General features: G+C 40.3%; 1 protein-coding gene across 1 annotated transcript; it reads left to right on the forward strand.

The window, feature by feature from the left end:
- Positions 1-2,023: 2,023 nt before the first annotated feature.
- Positions 2,024-3,731, forward strand: LOC111920639 (protein HYPER-SENSITIVITY-RELATED 4). The gene is made up of 2 exons (XM_023916211.3): positions 2,024-3,126; positions 3,222-3,731. The coding sequence occupies exons 1-2, from the start codon at positions 2,173-2,175 to the stop codon at positions 3,594-3,596; spliced, it is 1,329 nt and encodes a 442-aa protein (XP_023771979.1). The 5' UTR covers positions 2,024-2,172; the 3' UTR covers positions 3,597-3,731.
- Positions 3,732-25,263: the final 21,532 nt, after the last annotated feature.

Genomic DNA, 25,263 nt, shown 5'->3' on the forward strand with positions numbered 1-25,263 from the left:
AACCATAATTTTATATATAAATATATATTAGTTATATAAAAACCTTATTTTATATTAAATACACAACTTTAAAATGAGTTTAGAGGTTTTAAGGCGTGTAATCGATCAAAACCCGGATGTCAGGTTTTTGCAAGCCGTGAAATTTTTACATATTATTAGAAGTTTATGGTTAGTTTGATTCTCATGATATAACTAATGCATATTTATATATATTATGCTTTGAATGTGAAAAAAAACACTTTGTATTTAAATAAAAATATGGTTTTTAAACAAAAAAAAATATTTATACGGTTTAAAATATAATAAAAAAATATATTTATACAGTTTAAAATGAAAAATTGTCAAAATTGAACAAAATTTGATAAATGATGTTCGATTTGGAATAAAAAAAACAGTGTCAAAATTGAAAAATAAAATTAAACGTAGTGTCAAATCGAAAAAAAAATGAAAACTTAGTGTTTTTGTGGAAAAAATTCAGTTTTAACACGTCAGCATGCTACGTCATCAAAAACTGCCACGTCAGCACGTAACCTGGTTGACCGGTCAAGTGGTCAGAATTATAACAAATTGAAAAAGACATTGTCAAATTTGAGACAAAAAAACACAATATCAAATTACAATTTTTGTCTAACAAAAATCACATAAACAGTTTGAATTAATTATTAAAATAACAAAAGAAAATAAAGTAATATTATACTTACTTTTATTATAAAATTAGTATTTATAGCGTGACTAAACATACTTTGACTAGGCTCCTCTAAATAGAATTCGAGATACCTTTTCCCACGAATAAGTAATAACCCTCGCCAAGTCGTCATGATTCCCTTCTAGACTGTAGCGATAACACGTTTTCTTCACCTTATTAAGAACTTTAACATTTGAGCTTATTGGAGAATTTAAATACATAAAGCTTATAGGAGAAGATAAACTTTTTAGGGCTTTTTCATCCAAGTCTTTAAGTTTGTAAAAAAAAAACAACAACAACAACACGGTCTTACCATAAGTTTGTTTTTATATTTATTCATGTCTGAATTTTATATGTTTTTTTCCCTATTTTGCTTCTTTTCTTTTATCTATGATATCAGGTTTCGGGGTTATAATGAAACAAAATTTTGCCAAATACAATTAATGTTATAATTTTTTGAGGTTTTATCATAAATATTCTTTTTTTTTTCATTTTAAAAATACGGAAAAAAATGTATTTCTACATGATCTTATTAATTAAACATTGTAATTACATTCTTTTTAAGTGATATTTCTTTATATACAAGAATTGTTTTGTCTATTTCTATGATTTAAAATACAAAAATACGATTTTAGAAATATAATTAATTATGTTTTGTAGAATTATAAATATGTATGTCTATGTATTTGGAAGTATAGGTATAAATTAATTTTTATAAAAAATGTTAAAATACGTAAACTAGTTTAGTGAAATCGTCCCTATGATTTGGTCAAAATTGCACGTTTGGTCCGTAACTTTTTTTGCACTCAAATCGTCCATATGGTTTGATTTTATAATGTTTTTCGTCCCTTACATACATAAAATTAGGGACTAAACGTATAATTTTGATCAAACCTAGGGACAAAAAACACAACAAAATCAAACCATAAAGAAAATTCGAGTACAAAAAAAAAATTTATGGACCAAACGTGTAATTTTAATCAAACCATAGGAATAATTTCAGTAATTTACTCAAATATGTGTTTATTCTTTTAAAATGTATATATACTTCTAAATACATAATAATACATATTAATATTTCTTTAAACATATTTTTATATTTTAAAGCATACAAATAGACAAAAAAAAACATATATAAATACTTTTTCATTGTATCAATACAATGTATGAAAAAAATATTTAAGGGCACAACATAAAAAAAATTATAGACTTAAATTTCTTTAAATTTATTTGATGATAATCTAAAACATGATATCCTATAAAAAAAATAGCAAAAATAAAAAATTGCTTATAAATTCACAATTTCACACCTTAATAAATATAAAAGCAAACAATAGGCTAAAACAATATTTACTTGACAAATTTATTACTTTAATGAGTTTAATGTCTTTAATGTAATAACCCCAACTTTTCACATTTAAAAACCCAAATTCTCTACCATTTCTATTTTGAAGTTGCAGAGTCCCTAGCTCCTCCCCACCGGAGCCATGTTTTCATACGATTCCCTCCCACCACCCAAATCTTTCTTAACAGCCGCCGCATCCTTCACTGCCTCCGCCCTCCTCTTCAGAACCATCGCTTCCGATCTCATCCCAACCGAGTACATCAAATCCCTCTTCAAACGCTTCTCCACCCAACTCACCGTCGTCATCGAAGAATCCGATGGCCTCACCCCCAACCAACTCTTCGAAGCTGCCAACATTTACTTGGGCACCAAGTTATCTCCCTCCACGCACCGAATCAAAGCCAATAAAGCTGAAAAAGACGACGAACTCACAGTCACAGTCGATCGCAACCAACCCATAATCGACGTCTTCCAAAACGTGAAATGCACCTGGGTTTTGCACACCGAAGTAATCGAGGTCGATCACAACTCGAATTCTCGGTCTGAACTTAAGTTCTTTGAATTAGATTTTCACAAGAAGCATAAGGAAACAGTGTTGAAGAATTACCTGCCTTATGTACTGAAAAAAGCTACGGAGATCAAGGATGCGAAGAAAGCAGTGAAGTTGCATACGGTGGATTATTACAGCGGAACCGATTACTGGAGCCCGGTGGTTCTGAACCACCCGGCGACATTCGAATCCATGGCTATGGATCTAGACAAGAAGGTAGAGCTTATGGAGGATCTTGATATGTTCGTAAGGAGGAAAGAGTATTACAGAAGAGTGGGGAGGGCTTGGAAACGAGGGTATTTGTTTTTCGGACCACCTGGAACTGGAAAATCAAGCTTAATTGCAGCCATGGCTAACTATCTCAAGTTCGACGTCTATGATTTGGATTTAAAGGAGGTGCGAGGCAATTCCGATCTAAGGAAAATGCTGGTTGGCACAAAGAATCGATCTATCATTGTAATCGAGGACATTGATGCCTGCGGTGTAGGATTGCAGAGTCGAGAAACAGAGAACGATGCTTCAAATTCAAACGAGGAAGACGATAAGGTACATGATACATTGTTATATCGAATAATCGAACCTTTTACTGTTTTACATGATTCGAATTCAATCTTATGGGTTTGTTTTCATTTGGGTATTAGATAAGTTTATCAGGGCTGCTGAATTTTGTGGATGGATTGTGGTCGAGTTGTGGGGATGAACGGATCATCGTGTTCACGACGAATCACAAGGAGCGATTGGATGCGGCATTGTTGAGGCCAGGTCGGATGGATGTGGAGGTAGAGATGTCGTACTGTAGTTATGGTGGGTTCAAGGTGCTTGCGTCTACTTATTTGCAGGTTAAAGAGGAGGAAAAGATGGAATTGTTTGGAGAGATTGAAGAGCTGTTGAAGAAGGTTGAAGTGACACCTGCTGAGATTGCAGGAGAGTTGATGAAGAAGAGTGATGACGTGGAGATAGTGCTTGGGAATCTGATTCGCTGGCTTCAGCTGAAGGAAGCAGAGGATAAAGATTGAAATCATGATTAAGTTTATGGTTACATGTTGGGTGATCCCTTTGTTTAGTGTATATTTCGGCTATTTGCGTATATCTGGGGGTTCATTTTTGTATTTATTTATAACGATAATAAGAGAATGACAAAATTACAAAAATGGTCTATTTGGTCCCCTTTTTTTTTGTATTCAATATACTATCGAACTTGTTGTTGGTGTTTACCTTAGCCCTTTTGACCGGCTTTTGACCTGTGATAGCCGGTCAAAGGGTTATGGTGAATACAAACAACAAGTTTGATGGTATATTGAGTACAAAAAAAGGAAAGGGACCAAATAAGAACAAACGTAACAGTTGGTTACCCTCCTGATTCATTCTCCCTTTACTTATTTACAACAAATCCCACATCATCTCATAAAGTCATTAATATCAGTAGAAGATGATGTGGGATTTGTTGTAAATGAGTAAAGGGAGAATGAATCAGGAGGGTAACCAACTGTTACGTTTGTTCTCATTTGGTCCCTTTCCTTTTTTTGTACTCAATATATCATCGAACTTGTTGTTTGTATTCACCATAACCCTTTGACCGGCTATCACAGGTCAAAAGCCGGTCAAAAGGGCTAAGGTAAACACCAACAACAAGTTCGATGGTATATTGAATACAAAAAAAATGGGACCATATGAGTACAAACGCAAAAGTTAATTACCTTCAAGAGTCATTTTCCCTTTTCTGTGGTTAGGTCCAAATCTCTTTTAAATTGTGTATATATTTTGTTTAAAGAAGTTTTTCTTGTAGATTTGGTCTCATAAAAGTTAAAACTTCAAAGCACTAATCTACACTTTATATTATATTTTTTTTTTCATTTTTCTTGTATTTATTTTAGTTTATTAATAATATACTATATAATCGGGTCCCACATAACAACCCCACTCATCCCCACATAGTTTCACCATCGCTACCCCATCTTCATGCCACCTCACCGCCAACCAACCGCTTCTATGTTGCCATACATCTTCACCAGAAAAACCACTTGTAACTCTAAAAAAAATAATAATAAATAAATAAAAACACAAACACATACACATAGCCATGTGATTGACGAAACAATCTCAACTTGCGAAAAGAATTCCTCACATAGTTTGGCCTACACACTCAATTATTCACTCGCCAGAGCTTAAACACAAGCATTAAGGTCATCCACATCACTGCAATGTCACTAATCTTTCAATTGTGTCACATTAAGGTTATCCACATCACTGCAATGCCACTAATCTTTCAATTGTGTCACATCAACTTTGCAATGACTACTCACATCAACGCAATAACACTTATCTTTCAAAAATGGTCCCCACTACCACATCAACAATTACTTTATATATATATATATATATATATATATATATATATATATATATATATATATATATATATATATATATATATATATATATTCAAATAAAAATAGCGAATAATAAATTAACATAAATATAACTATTTATAATTCAAATAAAAATAGCTAGATGTTACAAAACATGAAAATCCTAACATTATGATATTGATCACGTTATCTTCAAGTGTTCCAATTCCATTCAACAAATTCATTTGCAATTAACGGTTTAAAAGGATTGTTGTGTATCCTAACAATATTTTGAATTCATCAACAACAATGAAAATTATATAAAAATACAAAATTAGTAAGATCTAAAATAATAAAGGATTTAATTTTCATTTTATTAATTTATTGATTGTATAATTTTTTTTCTATTAATTTCCAGTTTTACAATTTAAAACATACATACTTATTATATTATTTCATTCCGATTAATTTGGTATTTAAAGAAATTTGTTAAAAAAATAATAAGTACTAATTAATTGATTTTTAAATATAAATATATTTATATAGTGTAAACAAATATCGAGTATTCAAAATATTAAAAAAAAAAGTAATTTATATTTAAATGTGGGGCCTATTATCATTTGCAAGCCTTTCAAATTTAGAAAGGAATAATCAAACGTGGCACCGATATTGAATCCTAGTGGCATTGCAATAGGTTTGAAAGGCCTCGATGCAGATGCTCTAATACATGTTATGGTAAATAAGCGCATACACATAACCACAAAGATTATGTTCTTTTTACTTTTTGTAAGAATTCAGTAAAAAAAACAAATCAAATTTTCAAAATATCATAATTAGTCTTTGGATTTCAGATAATGTTTTTCAAATTTCATAATATATATATATATATATATATATATATATATATATATATATATATATATATATATATATAGAAAGAGAGAGAGAGAGAGAGAGTTAGGTTCTTGTATAGAAGGGTATAATCAAATCTACTCCATTGATTTTAGAAATCTAGATAAGGAAAGATGGTAATTTGATTTTTTGTATCAATTAATGATATTTAATAACCTATAATTAAGAAAAAAACTAAATATAAATAACATATAGTCAATTTGCTTTACGTATGTCATACTCCGTTTTGATTGACATAACCGATGATCTCCATCAATTTAATTTTTGCTTTAATAATCTTAATTCATACAAGAAGTTTATATCAATTATTTATTCTTTTAATAATAATCATATAACTTTTTTGTTAATTGTTTTTATTCTTCTTTATCTCCCAATATAAATTAGTAGTGGAATTTTTTGTCATTAATTTATATATTTGAATTGATTTACGGAATCAGATTAGTTTTTTTTATCTTATTCTTCAAGAATATTCGTTTATTATTGTCTTATTCTTCAAAAATGTTCTTTTATTATTTCAATAAAGTTGATTTACTCTTCAAGAATGTTTGTTATATACCTGGAATTAATGTTTTATTCTTTAATAATTTTAAACTCTTCTTCAAGAATTTCAATAGATAATGCAATTATAATCATCTAATTAATTTCCTATTCTACAAGAATGTCTTACCATAATTTCATTCTTAGTTATTCTTATCACCAACCTAAGAATTGGTAATAGATAATATTCTTAAGCATAAGAATAATATAAAATAAGTCAATCCAATTAATTTTTCATTATTCCTATGACCACGAAAAAATCAAATTTATAGGTGGTAAAAAAAGAAAACTAATTCTTTAAGAATGAAATATCTTTCTTGTTTTTTTGGTTACGTACTCTAGAAAAAAATATATCAGCACATAATTAAAATTGAAATTGAAATTGAAATTAATATCACATGACAATCTCACATTCCATATATATTTTGTAACGGTTCTTATGATTTTGTGCTTATAATTAATTAGATGCATTATATAGTAAATATCATCACATGTTAATAACATGTACCCTCATATTTCAACCATTCATTCGTTTAATCCAATGGATAAGAATTGGTCATACATTCATACAATATTTGTAGTTCATATTTAATCATAACCCTATATATATATATATATATATATATATATATATATATATATATATATATATATATATATATATATATATATATATATATATATATATATATATAAATTACACCATTCGTCCCTCGTGCATATGTTAGAAAACATGTTTAGTCCCTATTTTCAAAAATTAACTCGGACCGTCCCTGAATTTGTTTTTTCTTGCATGGTTAGTCCCTATTGACATAAAATGACTATTTTACCCTTAATAATTTCTTTTTTATTTTCTTGTTACTTATTTATCAGTGTTTAGATTTAAAAAAAAGTTAATATCCCACCCCCTTCCTCTATGTCTGGTTTCCTTCTCCCTCTCTCTCATTTACACCTACAACCGACAACCACCCAACTTCGGTGCTCCTTCTCCTTTTTCCGGCGAGACCAACCTTTTTCTTTCTCTATTTTTCGATCGCCACCCATTATAAGTGCTGACAGCTGCGAATGGTGGTTCTCTATCGCATTCTTCTAAAGTCCAATCTTCCTCCCTCAATTCTAACTAAGAACTGCAATTTTATCAACGAAATCCACCAAATATATTCCCAAATAATCACCAGATGACTTCTTTCGCTCCATCCTTCATTCGCCTCCTACCTACATGTCACCATCCTCCAGACCTTCAACTTCTTCATCTCCGCCCTTCCACATCCACTGCATCGTCATCATCACATTTCAATAAACTAACCCATTTCTACATTCAACCTCATCAATATTTAGATCGAAAAAGGAGGATAGACATGGAGGAGATTTGTGGTCCGTCCAACTCCATAGTCGAGTTCCACAATAGTAACACACAAATGAGGAAGCGATGGTGGGTTGGAGGATATGGCAACGTTACTTGAAAGGGTTGAAACCAGTAGTGTGCAGTGGACGACATCGGTGGTTTGAAGGAGACGATGAGTACCTCCGACGACTAGATTTTGACTTCCTCCGGTGGCCAGAGTTTCACTTCACAAGAAGGGGAGGTTTTCAGATGAATATAGAGAAACGGGAAAAAGGATTTTGGGCATCCGACTAATGAGGATGGGGGTGGGTAAGTGTGAGGCCCACTTCATTTTCTATATATTATAATTAATAAAAAACAAACAACCAAAAAGAAAATAAACTAGGGCAATAGTCTTTTTAAGTCTCACAAAAGGATCAAACATGCAAATTTAAATTAATGAAGGATGAACCGTGCAACTTTTAAAAAATTAAGGGACGGTCCGAGTTAATTTTTGAAAATACGGACTAAACACGTTTTCTGACATATGCACGAGGGACGATTGGTGTAATTTACCCATATATATATGATGGAACCTTGTCTCGGATGAGACCTTGCTTCTGACTCTGGGATGAGATCTCCTCGGTTGCCTGGTTATAACTGCAAGATCACAAAGAACAAGGGCCGTCAGCCGCTTCCCGGGAGGGGTTCCCGGGAGAACGCTCCGACGGTCAAGTTAGGATGACTTTAGGGTTTGTGTCTGTTCTCTTAGGATTGGTTAGAGAGCTTACCTCTATGGTCTTGTGTGCACATCCTTTTATACCTAGCGCTCCTGCTTGGTCCGTACCAGACAGGATCACTTTTGGAGGAGACAAGGTCAGAGGCGCTGATTGGAGGGTCGTGCGCCCTCAACCGCTAGAGCGCTCTCATTGGCTCCGACGGTAATGCTCTGATCATGCCCTTTGTCTCCTGACCGTATCTTTTGTCTTGGAGCAAGGAGCGTTACTTGGCGGGCGCGAGCCTTCCGCCTGTCCGTTCCGCTCCCGGGGGCGCCAGCAGGCGCTGAGCCTGCTGGGCTGAGCCTGGCTGGTGTGCCCGGCTCTAGGGCTTGGACACGATTCTGCTGTGCTGCCCTAGGCACACCATCAAGTCCCCCAGTCCAGTAGTCGTAGCATTGCAGCGCTAGTTACGGCGTTCTGGACTTAACTGATTGACGCGTGTCCGTCATTACTCCGTTCTTTATGGCGACGTGACCGCGCCTGACTGTTAACAGTTACGTCAACGTGTCAGGCATTTGAATGTCCCGCCTCTTCCCTTTCCTTCAAAAGGGATTTACAGAGAACTATTCTCGCCATTTCTTCCCTCTTTTCCCTGTGTATTCGTCTTTTCTCTCCTTTCATGGCTAATCTTCCCGGAATTGTCCCTTCTGCCGTTGAGTATCAACAGTTGGAGGCCACTTATGGATTGTCTCCTTTAGAAGGTGTGGAATTTCCCTCTTTTGGCTCCTCCATCTCTTCTCCCCCCTGGAAAAATCGGGGTTTTCCTTAAAACCCTAGATGCTGGCATACGATTTCCTTTGACAGATTTCCAAGAGGAGGTTCTTCAGAAGGATGGCTGTAGTCTTCAGATGTTGACCCCTAATGATGTCAACAAAGTGGTTGCCTTCGAGATGATCTATAGAGCCAATGGGTATGTTCCCGACTACTTTGTCTTTAAGTTCTTTCGGTTCTGCCTTACCGGAGATAAGTGTACTTTTTCAGCCCGGCGAGGGGGACATGCCCTAGTTCCTGATGGGCGCACCCCCAAGAATCGGCAAGACAAGTGGTTGTGGGTGAATCAAGAACTGGTTGGGAGTGGTCGTTACCGTGCCAATGCTTTCACCGATATTGTCCCTAAGCTCTTCCCTCACAATCAAGAAGTCGCCAATTACCTTAAAAGTGTGCAGGTAACCGCTGAAGATTACTCCGAAGCGCTTCTATCCGGTGTAGGGATGAGCCCCTCCTGGAGGTGGCGTGGCAAGATGGCGGTGTTCTATTCCGTCATTGATGGTGAGTTTCGCATTCGTCATGTTTCTCTCTTTACTTTACTTTTGGTGTTTCTCTTAACCGCCTCCATGTGACTTACATTCCATTCTACTTTTCTTTAGGTGTTGAGTCTTCCTTATCCATGGATGAGGTGCTGTGTAAACGCTATCGAGGCAAACTGGAGTTTCGTGAGGTGGATCTGTTCGAGCGTCTTCCCTATCCTCGTCGGGCAGATCGTCTCAACACCCCTACTCCTCATGTCCCTCCAGCGGGCTCGTCGGCGTCTGAGGGAGGTCCATTGCTTGCACGCCCAATTTCCTCTGTTATGCCGACGGGCGGTGTTCCTTCCCCTTCCCCGGAGGACAGTGAGGACAACAAATAGGGTATCATTGCTAACGTTCGGCGGATGCAGGTGAAACGGAAAGCTATGCAGGTGACTGGTGCTCCCTCTGCCCCCAAGAGGGTGCATACTAGGCACAGCTTTTCTTGTCTGTTGAGCTCGATGAGCTCCATGCCAGTGAGCTCCACGTCCGCTGGCGTGGTTGTGATTCCTGATGATGACATGCAACAGTTTGAGGGAGTCAATAGGGCGACTGAACAGCCAAGTTTTCCAGATTTTTCTTCAATCCCTTCTCCAAGTGTTCCGTTTGTCCCTTTCAAGCTTTCTCCCGCGAAAGGCCTCGGTCCCCACGGGCCAGTTACAGTCTCCAAAGATGATGGCCCTAGTGATGGTGCTTATGGGTTGACGGTTTTTGTGCCATCTTGGGATCTTCGCAACAATTCTCGTCTTTCTGTTCGTGCCAATGCCTTGGAGTTCTCGCGCCATGCCTTCCCTCCAGCTGCAGTGGGGGATTTGGATGTGATGGGTAGCCCTGCCCTTGCTCACAACATGGCTTATGCTTCTGCGCAGACGATGTTCTATCTTGTTGCAGGTTCTCGGCGCATCCATAGCCTCGGCGAGATGGAGGCTACTCATGCCACCTGTGGATCGCGTGTGGCAAGCCTGGAGCACCGCTTGGGTGAGCTTGGCGACGATCTTCGCTCAGCTGAAAAGAAATGTGAGTTGCCGGTGTCTGAGAAGAATGTTCTTGATGAGGCTAGGGCTGCATTGGAGTCCAAGGTCGATTCTCTAACTCAAATGAATGAAGGTTTAATGATCCAGGTTGAAAGTCTCGAGCGTGACGCCATTGACCGTGACAAGCTTGTGTCCTCGCTGCAAGCAGATTTGTGCGCTGCTCGTCGAGACTTGGATTGGCTGTTGCAAATCGGTGTTGTGCGTATCGTAGATAAGCTGATAGAGCATCCTGAATTTACCAATGCTATCAGTCTTATCCGTCATGCTGCATATATATATATATATATATATATACATATATATATATATATATATATATATATATATGTTTGGCATGCACTAAGCATTATCTACTATCTACTTTTTTGTTTTGTGCTTGGCTTATTCGTTTATTGCATGTTGCTCAAGATGTGCCAAACATGTTGCCTTGTTTTTGTTACCATTGACACACTAAGTGTTCACGTTGAATGCACTTAGCACTCATCATTCAATCATTGGAGATTATTACACTAAGTATGAAAGATCAGCAATTGCATTATTATTTAACCGCGGGTTTTTTAAATACACTAAGTATTAAGCTCATGTCACTTATGCATGAAATTCTATATATGTCGAGTACTAAACTCATGTCTTTAAGCATAGAAATACACTGAGTATCAATTCTCATGTCACTTAGCATGGATAGACGTACTCTAAGTACTCTGGGGTGCAACATACTCAATGGAACATCAACCAACTAGGGTTACATCTTTCCTCTTCCTTAGAAAAAATATTTCTTTAGGTTCCTAGCATTCCATGTTCTTGGAATGGGCCTTCCTTCCATCGTCTCTAACACGTATGTCCCGTTCCTGTTTGCCTCTGTGACCCTGTATGGGCCTTCCCACGTTGGGCCCATCTTTCCCTGGGGTTGTGCCTGACTGGCCTCATTTTTCCTCAAGACATACTCGCCCACTTTGAAGGCCTTCTCCTTTACCCTTTGGTTGTAATACCTTTCTGCTGCATGTATATACGCAACTTGGCGTACTTCCGACTCTTCACGTTTCTCCTCTAGGATATCTAAGTTTATCCTCAGGTCTTGTGTGTTGCTTTCCTCATCTTGGTTAGCCACCCTTAGCGTATTCACTGCCACTTCCATGGGGAGCATGGCTTCGGTCCCATATGTCAAGCTGAAAGGGGTTTCCTTTGTGCTTTTCCGTGGTGTAGTCCTGTATGACCATAGCACCATTGGTATCTCCTCTGCCCAATTCCAATTTGCTTTGCCCAACCTCTTTTTGATCCCATTGAAAATGGTTCGGTTGGACACCTCCGTTTGACCGTTCGCTTGAGGGTGTGCCACCGATGTGAAGCGTTGGCTTATCCCTTTGGCAGTGCATCATTCTCTGAATGGGTTCTTAGCAAATTGAAAACCATTGTCGCTGATGAGAAATTTAGGTGTTCCAAATCTTGTCATGATGTTTTTCCACACAAATTTTATCATGTGCCTCCCAGATATGCATGCCAGTGGCTCAGCTTCAATCCACTTTGTGAAGTAATCCACAGCTACCACCATATACTTCAGCTTCCCTGGTGCTTCTGGGAATGGACCCACTATGTCTATGCCCCACTGGTAGAAAGGCCATGGGTTGGATATGTTGCTTAGCGGCGCCGGGGGTTTCGCCTGGACTGGGGCGTAAGACTGACACTCCCAACATTTCTTGGTTACTTCTACCACGTCTTGATGTATCGTCGGCCAGTATACCCCCATTCGTAGCACCTTTGTTGTAAAAGCCCTCACCCCTTCGTGTGCGCCTACCTGCCCTGAGTGTGCTTCCTGCAATATCTCTCTCCCCTGGCTTGATCTACACATTTTAGCCATGGAGACGTGAATCCCTTCTTGTATAATTCCCCGTTCACCATTGCGTATGAGGGCGCCTTTATACGTATTTTTCTGGCCTCATCATGGTCATCCGGCAACACTCCTGTCTGGAGGTATTCCCGGAATGGTGTCATCCATGTGGGTCCAGCGGGGGTCAAGGTGTTCACCTGTTGTTCATCGATGCTTCTCTCCCGGAGCACCTCCACTAAAACTTTCTTTGACAGGTGGTCAAAACAAGTGGACACTAGCTTGCTCAAAGTGTCTGCCCTCTTGTTCTCACTTCTGGGTACCTGCTTGATTGTAAATTGGCCGAATGATCCTACCAGTTGCTTTACCATCTTTACATACTTTCCCATTCTTTGGTCTCTTACCTCGAAACTCCCATTGACTTGGTTTGTTGCTAACCTTGATTCGGTTAGTGCTGTTACAGCTTTCTCACCCATCTGTTTGGCGAGTCGCAACCCTGCAAGCAGCGCCTCGTACTCCGCCTCGTTGTTCGATGTATGGAAGTCGAAACGGAGGGCGTAGGTTACCTCTTTTCCTTCTAGGCTGGTCAGGATCAGCCCCGCCCCTGAGCCTTCCCTGCTGGACGCCCCTTCCGTGTACAGGGTCCATGAACCGTCGCCGGTAGGGTCCTCTTCAACTACCCACACCTTTTCTTTAGCCGGGTTCCCTCCGTCAGGAATTTCTAGTTAGAAATCGGCCAGCGCCTGCCCTTTGATACTCGTTCTTGGGCGGTAGTTTATATCGTGCTCTCCCAGTTTAGTTGCCCACTTGGCCAGCCGACCCAACGTCTCCGGCTTAAGCAAGATCTGTTTAATGGGGTAGCTTGTGAGTACCTTGATTTGATGTGCCTGGAAGTATCGCCTTAATCATCTCGCAGCGTAGATGAGTGCCATCACCAATCTTTCCAACGTGGGATAGTTGAGTTCTGGTCCCTGCAGCGCTCTGCTAACAAAGTATACCGGTCTCTGCTCCCCTTCCCTTTCCACAGCCAATACCGATGATATCGTTTCGCCTGATGTTGAAAGATACACTTGTAATGTTTCTCCAGGGATGGGGGTTGCTAGAGTCGGCAGCTTGTGCAGTGCTTCCTTGATTCTCTGGAGCGCCTTCTCAGCTTCATCCGTCCATTGGAAATTGTTTTTCTCGATGCATCCCTTTAAGGTGTGGAATAGTGGCATAGCCTTATCGGCAGATTTCGAGATGAACCTGCTTAGAGCTGTGAGCTTCCCGTTCAGACCTTGTGCATCTCTAAGAGAGTTTGGGGTTGGTGTCTCGATGAACTCGTCGACCTTGGTCAGGCTGGGCTGGACGCCTTGTCTAGTAACATAGTAGCCCAAGAATTGCCTCTCTTCTACTCCAAACGTGCATTTGGCTGGATTTAGTTTCATCTTGGCCACCTCTAATGTCTTGAAAGTCTCTTCGATGTCTTGCAGCATCTTCTCTTCTTTTGGACTCTTAATCACTGTATCATCTACATATACCTCAATATTTCTTCCAATTTGCTTGGCGAATATCGAGTCGACTAGTCGCTGGTATGTCGCCCCTGCATTCTTTAACCCGAAAGGCATCTTGGTGTAGCAGAACGTGCCATGGTCTGTATAGAAGGCTGTTTTCTCTTCGTCTTCTTTGCTCATCAATATCTGGTGATACCCTTTGTATGCATCCAAGAAGCATTTTAGCTTAAATCTATGTAGCGACTCTACCTTCTGATCGATTTCCGGGAGTGGGTAGCAATCCTTAGGGCATGCCTTGTTTAGATCAGAAAAGTCGATGCACATGCACCACGACCCATCCTGCTTGCAGACCATAACTAGGTTTGCAATCCATGTTGGGAACGTCGCCTCCCTTACTATTCCGGCCTCCGTCAGCTTAGACACTTCTGCATTGATCGCTCTGTTACGGTCTCCTCCTTGTACCCGCTTCTTCTGCTTAACCTCTTTTACCCCCTGTTTGATCATTAGCTTATGTTCTATGACCTTCCTTTCTACCCCCACCATATCCGTGGGGGTCCAAGCAAATACATGTTTGTAGCGTTTGAGCAGATCGACCAGTGCTCTTCTTGTGTGGCTTGGGAGGTCGCTTCCAACATTGACCGGCTAGTCGGGGTATCCCTCATTGATTACCTCCTTCCTCTTTGCAGGATTGCCCCTGGGCCTCTTGGGCCCTTTGGTTATTTCTGCTGGCTTCATAACTGTATAGCATTGCAATTCTCTGGGCAGGGTGGCCAAAATCGTGGCTTCGCCTTTTGGTGTGTCGAATTTCATGATCCCATGCATGGTTGAAGGTACAGCCCCTAGCTTCAAGAGGGCAGTCCTTCCTAAGATAATGTTGTGCTCCGCCGAGTGTCGAATGACCACAAGTCTATCAGGGCGGTCTTCTTTCGCTGCTTGTCGTGGCTAGTGATTGTTAAGGGAGGTGGATCGTGCCCAACGGCCACAGGCTGTGGCCGGTGAATCCCACCAGCCTACCCGTCGCAGGTCGCAAATTGTCTTTCAAGCGATCTGGGAGGAGCCGGAAACAATGTTCATAGATGATGTCTGCTGAACTCCCGGTGTCGACATAGACCCTATGGATAGTCACGTCTTTGATGGATGCTTGTATTATCAGAGGGTTGTCACCTTTCCAGCCGTCCGGCCGGGGATCCTGTATGGAGAACGTGAGCGCGCGTGCTGACGGTTTAACAATGACTTGCTCGCCTCGCTGTTCCTCCCTACTTCTTTTGCTGCGTATCATGAATATCTCCTTGGGCTGAACTCCTTCACAGGGTGGACCCTTGGCATTCTCAGCATCGAATTTGGCGCGTAGGCTTCACGCCACCTCCACCAGGTCTCCCTTAAGTTGTTTCTCCTCCATCTCCTTCTTTATTACCGAACAGCTAGCTGTATCATGCGCTTTGCTTTTGTGGTACTCACAGTACCGACTCTTAGGCGACTTGGCTAGCTGCTGTTTCTCAGACACTGCATATACTTCTGGGCGGCGACCCAGTCTGTCGTCTTTAATAAATGGTCGGAAACGTGGCGGTGGTCTTCTTGCTTGGCCATAGTGTCTTCCTCCCCCCCGGAAATCTGTGTGGGTCGGGTGGTGACGTCTAGTCGCCATAGCATTCAAGTAGGCCTACTTGGCTGCTTCACCATCTTCCTGCCGTAGGTATCGCTCCACTCTTTCTTTCAACTCAGCTCGTGTGAGAGGCTTCTTTTCCATGAGTTTTTGCGAGAGGGGCCCAGGCAGGAGTCCCCATGTGAAAGCACCAGCAATGAGCCCTTCGTCATGCCCCGGTACATCCAGCGTAGCGTTTATGAACCTTGTAAAGTATTCTCGAACAGTCTCCCCCTCCCTTTGTTTACAACCTATAATTGAATGAGAATCGCCTTTGTATTTACGTAGCTGCATGAAGTTGGTGAGGAAGAGGTACTTGAGCTGAGCGAAGTTTGAAATGTTGCCCGGTTGTAGCGTTTTGAACCATGTGCCGGCGTTGCCATCGAGCGTCGTCGGGAAGTATGTGCACCAAAACTTCTCGTTAAGCTTTAGCGACGTCATCGTCCATTCATATGTATCAATGTGGCTATCTGGGTCAATAGTCCCATTGTACGTTTTAAGCGTCGGGAGCTTTGCAGTGTTTGGTATTTTGTAATCCAACAGCTCTTTAACAAACGGAGATGTTACGCTCTGGGAAAAACCATCCTGGTTTGGAGCAGTCGACATCCCTTGTTGGTATTGAGAACTCATTCCATGCTGTAGGGGCGTAAGGTAGCCTGAACTTGGTCCATAAAAGGGGTATGGCTGGAATGGTAGCTGGAGGGGATAGCTAGTGGAGAAAGGGTGCATGGATGTAACAGGGTTGATCATTATCGGCTGTTGTAAGTTGTTGTTTGAGGGAATAGTCGGTCCAGTCCATGCTCCAACCGTCGGGTAGACGGGTGGTAAATGGTTCATCATGGTTTGCGCCAATGGTGGTAGTAGCATTGTGGAACTCTGTCCACCAGTCGTCTGGAACGATGTAGGTGTTACGAATGACGGTGAAAGGTTGAGAATATGGCTCGACGGGGGTGCAGTTGAGTGAACTGTTCGCGCCTGTTGCAACGGCGACGCAAAGAACGGCGGCATCTGAAGCTGTGTAGGCGAAAGTAGCTCTGCCGGAGTTGTTCCTTGCTGAGAAAACAACGGTTGCGAAATATTTCCGGCGGCTGTTGTAGAACTTCCTTCGCCCAAAACTGACCTGTTGGTCGCTGTAGGCGGTGGCGTTTCGTCCAACGTCGTCATGGGACGTATGGGACTAATTGGTCGTCCCTCACTACCGTTGGACGCCATTGATGCTTGCTTTCGTGCTTTTGTTTGTGTTCTCGTCTCACAAACGGATGGCGCCAAATGATGGAACCTTGTCCCGGATGAGACCTTGCTTCTGACTCTAGGATGAGATCTCCTTGGTTGCCTAGTTATAACTGCAAGATCACAAAGAACAAGGGCCATCAGCCGCTTCCCGGGAGGGGTTCCCGGGAGAACGCTCCGACAGTCAAGTTAGGATGACTTTAGGGTTTGTGTCTGTTCTCTCAGGATTGGTTAGAGAGCTTACCTCGCTGGTCTTGTGTGCACATCCTTTTATACCTAGCGCTCCTACCTGGTCCGTACCAGACAGGATCACTTTTGGAGGAGACAAGGTCAGAGGCGCTGATTGGAGGGTCATGCGCCCTCAACCGCTAGAGCGCTCTCATTGGATCCGACGGTAATGCTCTAATCCTGCCCTTTATCTCCTGACCGTATCTTTTGTCTTGGATCAAGGAGCGTTACTTGGCGGGCGCGAGCCTTCCGCCTGTCCGTTCCACTCCCGGGGGCGCCAGCGGGTGCTGAGCCTGCTGGGCTAAGCCTGGCTGGTGTGCCCGGCTCTAGGGCTTGGACGCGGTTCTGCTGTGCTGCCCTAGGCACACCATCAATATATATATATATATATATATATATATATATATATATATATATATATATATATATATATATTGTGATAACCCGAAGTTCTTTCCGTCATTGTAACCCGTTCCGTCAATAAAATTCGTCGTTTTCGAATTGTTTCTGTTTCATTGTTAAATTAAGTAATTAAATTCAAGTCATTTATTATGACTTAATGAATGCTCAAAAACGTTAATAACTCAAGAAAATATTCCAAATTAACAATTAGAAAAATTTTAGTTTCGACCATATCGGGTTACGACAACTTTATCGGGTGCGACCAAAAGCATCGTATAACGTCAGTATCGGGTAGAATTCCACCGTGTCCCGAACTTGAATCATATTTAAAGTGAAAAAGGCTTCATTTGAAGCTTTTTCACCCTCTCTCACTACTCTCTCTCTCTACAAACTCATTTCTTGGCCAAAATCCTCAAATTCAAGCTCCATTTCATCAAGTTAACCTTCCTAACTTGTTGTATAACCTTTCTAGCTTCCAAATCCGTGTTTAATCTGTGATTTAGGACCATAAACATTTGTTTACGGCCCTGGAATGCTCTTGGGCCTTGAACACATATAAGTTGGGTTTTAGAGCCTAAAAACCCTCCCATATCACTTATAAAGCTTGGATTCGACTTAAGGACTTAATGGATTTGACCTAGAACACCTTGAACTCAACTTTTGGGGAGTAAACATGAGTTTACTGCCCAAGAACATGCTTGGGTTGTAAACTCATTATCATGGGCAGTAAACTCCTTTTAAGGTGTTAAAATGCCATTTAAACACTTCCTAAGCCTTGGATTAAAGTCTAGAAGCAACCACAATCAATTTAGGGGTCTTAAACTTGATGAAAACCACTCCATGAGGATCTTACGGCCGTAAAACCCCCCAAGAATGGGTTCTTAGGCCGTAAACTCCTAAAACTTAGTCAAATGGTGCCTTAAATTCATTCCATGGCTTGTAGAATTAGCTAGAAACACTTGTAAAGACCTAGGACCACCAAAACATCAAAGGATTGAGTGTGGAGGAGTTTACGGCCGTAAACTCCTAGTTTACTATCGTAAACTCCTAGTTTACTGCCGTAAACTCCATTAGATGGTCCATATGAGGGTTTAATCCATTCATATGCCCTAAATTTGATCCTAGCTAATTTTCCCAAGTGATATAAGGCCATTTAACACCATAGAACACCCCACCATGAGTTTACGGCCATAAACTCATGGGGAGTGGGTCATTAGGGCCGTAAACTCTCTTGGGAGTTTACTCTTGAAGAGTAAACTCCATATCCAAGCCTTATACGTCCATAGATGTCACCCGGGTCACTCCAAACACTTGAATTGAAGTGTTTACTCTTATCTAATTAGTTATTTGAAGTCTAATTAGATACAATTATGTATCATTTCATATTACATAGGAACCTCACGCGTTATCTAGCCCCGAACTGACACTTAGCATCCTAGACGACACGTTCCTCGACTGGTGAGTTCATACCCCTACTGCCTTTTTCAGTGTTTTTCAATGTTTTCACGGGGGGGGGGGGGGGGATACAAGCAAACTATAAATGTTTTCAAAACTTAAAACTGATGTAATTCTGTAAATATCTGGCAAACTTTTGATATCTTTACCCCTTATGTATTATGCGGAGCATAAGGGATGTTTTATCGAATACAATTACATGGATTTCAGTAAAGGAAACAATCAAACTAATCAAATTATTATGGGAATAATTTGGGATCTTCAGTTCTCATTTTATGAATTCAGATTTCATGTAATGTTAATAGATTAACTATGTCTGATTCAGTTTATCTCTATTTATTGTAAAGTATTATGCCAAATAGTTTCTTTGTATTAAACTGTTTTTACCGTATTATGTTCCAAAACGATTAGTATGTTTGATAATGTCCGAGAACACCGTGAATAATTTAATACTAGCTTGTGAGATTCGTCATTATTAAACCCTTTGGGTTATCAGTAAATCCTCCCCGGAAGTGTAACAAGAGTCTCCTGGAGGGAGAGCGTGGAATTTGTGAATAGATTTATTCAAGACTGACAATCCCACACCTAAACTGCTAGCTACAGTTAGGCGGGCACGCCTATGGTGACAAATTCTGGATATCGTCCGACGTCTGACGAACGTCAAGGAGGTCTCGTTGTCATATCAGCATGGTTACCCGACTCACAATATGTATTAATATAAGTTGATTCACGGATTTGATTTTATATCTATCTTCAATCTATAATTCTTATATCTAGTACGGGATGGTAGTCCCATGGTTTTCAATCTATATCTCGTATGGGATAGTAGTCTCATGGTTTTCAAATCTATATCTAGTACGGGATGGTAGTCCCATGGTTTTCAATCTATATTTATTACTGGATGGTAGTCCCATGGTTTTCAATCTATATCTAGTACGGGATAGTAGTCCCATGGTTTTCAATCTATATCTAGTACGGGATGGTAGTCCCATGGTTTTCAATCTATATCTAGTACGGGATGGTATTCTCATGACTTTCAATCTATAGTTTTGTGTATTAAAACTACCTTATATCTAGTACGGGATGGTATTCTCATGGTATTCAATCAATATTTTTATGTATTAAAAATATCTATTGTTGTATTGGATGGTAATTCCCAGTGGTTTTCAATATATAGTTTTATGTATTAAACTATACACTGTGGTATTTAACTAAACTTTACTTTTAGAAAAATAAGGGTTTTTCCTGGGATAACTGAAATGTACATAACCAGATCGTATAACAAACAGATAACTAAATTATACTTATAAGAAAATATGGGATTTTCTTGGATAACATACTTTTTCGGAAAATCAAAGGAAACATGTTCATTTTCAGAAAACAAAACACTTATGAACTCACCAGCTTTATGCTGATTTTCAAACTGCTTGTATTCTCAGGTCCACATTAGACAGGTACCCAGTGATCTTTTTGGCGAAGATGGAGTACGTAGAAGACACATTATTACTTTTGTTCATGTGATATATATATATATATATATATATATATATATATATATATATATATATGTATAACACATGTAACTCTTGTTTTCAGACAATGTAAATGAATCTATGTAATGTAAAGTTTTGTGTTTACTATGCTTACTATGTACATTGGTTGTGATATTCATGACGTCCTCCGCCCCGGAACGTTTCCGCCTTTGGTTTCGGGGTGTGACATATATATATATATATATATATATATATATATATATATATATATATATATATTGAATGAAAGGCAGTAGCCTAATTTTCATGGGAAAATCGTTTACAACATGGCATCCGAGCAGAGGGGGTCGCTCCGGCGGTAGACATCTGGGTCGTCAGGGCAGAGGAGGCGGCAACAACTCCCACAAAAGTCAATATCCACCAAACTCGGAGTCCACCACTCTTCCTCAAGCATTTACCACGATGAACCTCCAAGAACCGGGAAGTGCAGATTGGTACATGGACATCGGGGCAACCGCACACCTTCATGCTGATTCAGGTACTATCAAGTCTTGTAGTAATAAGTGCAAAAATTCTAATTTATCAGTTTTAGTCGGAAACGAATCTCGAATTCCGGTCACTAAAATCGGCCATTCCTCTCTCAGTCTCAATCCTTTTCGCTTTAATATTAAAAGATATTCTTATTACTCCCCAAATAATAAAAAATCTTATTTATGTACGTTCATTTACTCGTGACAATAAATGCTCTATTGAATTTGACGAATTTGGTTTTTCTGTGAAGGACTACAAAACCAAATAAATCATCCTTCAATGTAATAGCACGGGTGATCTTTATCCCGTCACCAAACCAACTCCTCAAGTTTTTTTTCACTATCAGCTCATCCTTGTGGCATCAACGTCTTGGTCATCCTGGTCAACCAACTCTCAAGTTATTTGCTTCTAGAAAGTTTATTAAATATAATCCTAAGGATTCTCGTTTATTATGTCATGCATGTCAACTTGGCAAGCATGTCCGTTTATCTTTTTTGTTATCAAAAACTGATGCTTTATTTCCTTTTCATGGCATTCATTATGATGTATGGACATCTCCAATTCAAAGTCACAGTGGAATTAATTACAATGTCATTTTTCTTGATCAATTTACTCACTTTGTTTGGGTGTATCCTCTTAGAAAGAAATCTGATGCTTTTTCTAAATTTCTTCACTTTCGTGCTTATATTAAAAATCAATTCCATACGAACATACAAATATTTCAATGTGATAATGGCAAAGAATATGACAATTCTCATTTCCATCAATTCTGTGACACTCATGCCATTCACATGCGATTTTCTTGTCCTTACACCTCTCAACAAAATTGAAAATCTGAACGTATGCTTCGCACAATAAACAACATGATGTGCACTCTATTATTTCAAGCTCATCTGCCGCCCACGTATTGGGTTGAAGTGCTTCACATGGCTATTCATCTCTTAAACATTCTTCTTTCCACCTCTCTAAATAATGACACTCCATTTCACAAACTCTTCAACAAACATCCCGCATACTCTCATGTTCGTGTTTTCAGGTGTCTTTGTTATCCTCATCTCAACAACACCAATAAAATTCAACATCGGTTTGTTCCTTGCATATTTCTATGATACTCGTCCAACCACAAAGGCTCTCCCTGTCTAGATCTCCACACCAAACAAATAATCATTTCCTGGCATGTTGTTTTTGATGAAAATATTTTCCTGTTTGGATCTATGACTCCAAATCATTCTCCTGACTATGAGTTTCTTGACATCGATGCCTCTCGCAATTGCTTTAATGATCCAAATCACCCTTCTACTCCTTTCGAGTCTTCCACCACCACCACCACTATGTCGACTCATAATGGATTTGCCGCCTGCGAATCCTCAGCAATCGGCACCTCTTCCGCTCCTCCCTTTGTTGATTCCTCCACCTCAGTTGGATAGTCGTCTACTCCATCTCGGCCTACGTCAGTCATTCCTTCTACCTCTAATTGAAATCATGCCATGGAAACCCGAACTCACCATGGCATTCTTAAACCTATAGACCATCTCACTCTCCATACTCAAACTACCTCCTCTTACCCTCTTCCCCGTTGCTATTCCCAAGCCTTTCGTGATCCTTACAGGCTAAATGCTATGAAAGATGAATATAATGCACTTATTTCTAACAAAACTTGGGTACTTGTTCCTCGGCCTACTAATGTTAATGTGGTTAATTGTATTTGGCTATTCAAAAAGAAATTTAATGCAGATGGATCTCTTTCTCGATACAAAGCTCGTTTAGTTGCCAACGGGCGCAATCAGCAACCCGACATTGACTGCAATGAGACTTTGAGCCCGGATGTCAAATAGTAGGCAAGCAAATTTCTGATTCACGAAACTTCTCTCCGCTCCACTATCAAATAGTATGCATGCATAAGAGTTATCGAGGAGAAACGTACCAGTGACCACTGTAGGGTCGGCAACCGCTTTCTTGTGGCATATAGCCAAAACTCTTCCCACTCCAACGACATTCCCTGCCTTCGGGCAGTTCCTTTTGTAGTGGCCCACCTCTCCACAACCATAGCAAGCCTGGCCCACACCAGCGTCGGGGACTTGGGTGATCGGCCTTGCCAGAGCTTGGCAGAAATAGACAGTGTGTCCTTTCCTGTTTTAGTTAGAGCACTTCATTTCCCGGCAGGGACCGTTGTGGTGGAAGTTACATTTATTGCACTTTGGAAAGCTTCCAGCGTACTGCTTCATCGGAGCAGCAGCAGTAAGTGCTACCGCAACATGAACTGCCATGACCTTCTGCTTTTTAGCAGCTTTTTGCTTCTTTTTGTCATCCCAAAACTTTCGCTTGTTGTCAGCGACTTTGGAGGGTTCTGAGATGGATAGGGTTGTTGTTGTTGACGGGGTACGGACCCCATGGTCAATGAGCCATTGTGCCAATCGGTTGGCACTATCGAAGGTAGTGGGGTTTGAAGCTAAAATATTCCCCTGAACTAGAGGCAATAGCCCCTAGATATACCTCTCTATCTTCTTTCCCTCAGTGGGAACTATGTTGGGACACAGAGCCACCAGCTCGCTGAATCTGGCGGTATAGGAAACTATGTCAGAGCCCTTCATGGTTAGGCCCCATAGTTCTTGTTCTAATTTTTGGATTTCGCCTCGCGGACAGTATTCTTCAATCATGAGGTCTTTGAGGATTTCCCAGCCCTTATCGTTTGCCATTATTAGAGTTAGTGACTTGACATGGCTATTCCACCATGTCGGGGATTTTTCCTCGAAGGTGCAAGCAGCAAACTTGACCTTGCTCCCTGCTGGGCAGGAGCAAATCTTAAAGATCGACTCCGTCTTTTCGAACCATTGCGAGAGGGCAATGACTCCGCCAGTCCCTATAAAGGACTTTGGCTTGCAATTAGTGAAGTCCTTGTAGGAGCACTCTCTCGAGCGCACGAGGATTTCACCTTGAGTAGAAGAACAGGTGTTCAAACTCCACTGGCACCAGTAGAGTGATATTGAGCCATGGCTGTTGCCACAGCCGCAGCTACTGCAACATTTAGAGTTGTCGTATCGATTAGTAGAGGTGGTAGTGGTGGTGTTTGATTTGTCGGCATGCCTCTGGTCGGACGTTTGCGAGGTGCCATCTTTTACTGAAAGTTTATAGAGATGATGATAATAGTAAGAATCAATTGTAAAGTATGATGAGAGTGATCCATGGACTAAATCGCCATAGACCAAACATTAGAATCAGTGTATGATTGGAATAGAGACACATCAATAGAGTAGGGAAAACACCAGGGTATAGACTTTCCAATATATTAGATAATTGTCAAGATTACTGGTATTAATGATGTAAATGAGTTCGGGAAAAATGACCTAACAGTAGGTCTTACATCAAACCATATAAGGGAAAATTGTTGACAGCTTAGTAGTCTAGATAGTGTACTGAGAGACAGAAATATTTCACAGGAAAGTGCTTCATAGAGCATAGATAAGAAAGGTTATTCCTTAAACCAAAAGAAAAGATGTGCTAGACATCTTCTACCAGTAACAAGCATTCCTCGAGTGAACCCTAAGGCCTGCCAGTTGACGCAACACTTCTTGAAGATTTCGCTCGTGAGCTCTCTGACGAATTCGAAGTTCTATGACCTCAGCTCGAGAAGCAGCTAGCTGTTGTTGCAGAGCCTTGTTGACTCTTCCAGTCCTTTCCATAGCCTCTTCGAGTTGGCGAATGCGGACCGTGTTAATACCAGAGTTGGCATCAGTTTCCATGACTCGGTCGATGGTTGCTTGACCTTGATCCACATTTCGAGCAATCCTACGGACCATGATGGGTAGGACTCGGTCAGCTAAGCCACCCTCTCTTAGGTTGTAAGAGCTTCGGTCCCCATTGTAGGGTAAGGGTTGACCCTGTTCATCACTCCAACGATTCAAGTTTGTCGCCACAAGGGTGTGGGACCTTGAAATGTTTGTCGGGGGTTGAGATATGGTGTTGGATTAATGTCTAAGTCCATAACTGTAATTGGTAAGACTTGACCCGACCCGACATGGTCCATTTGGGTTGCATGGCATCATGCACTTGGATAGACTAAATGAGAGAAATAAGACACTTGTGGTTATTAATATATTATAAGTTCTAGTATATTAATAATAAGAATAATAAGATTATTTAATTAGTATTGATCAAGAATTAATCTAG

This window comes from Lactuca sativa, chromosome 5, assembly GCF_002870075.4.
Source record: "Lactuca sativa cultivar Salinas chromosome 5, Lsat_Salinas_v11, whole genome shotgun sequence".
Classification (NCBI taxonomy): domain Eukaryota; kingdom Viridiplantae; phylum Streptophyta; class Magnoliopsida; order Asterales; family Asteraceae; genus Lactuca; species Lactuca sativa.

What these genes read in the sequence shown, in the direction of transcription:
- LOC111920639 (XM_023916211.3), top strand. Translation starts at nt 2,173, where the DNA reads ATGTTTTCATACGATTCCCTCCCACCACCCAAATCTTTCTTAACAGCC. An exon ending in CAAACGAGGAAGACGATAAG is followed by an intron (nt 3,127 to 3,221) that starts GTACATGATACA and finishes TTTGGGTATTAG; the next exon opens with ATAAGTTTATCAGGGCTGCT.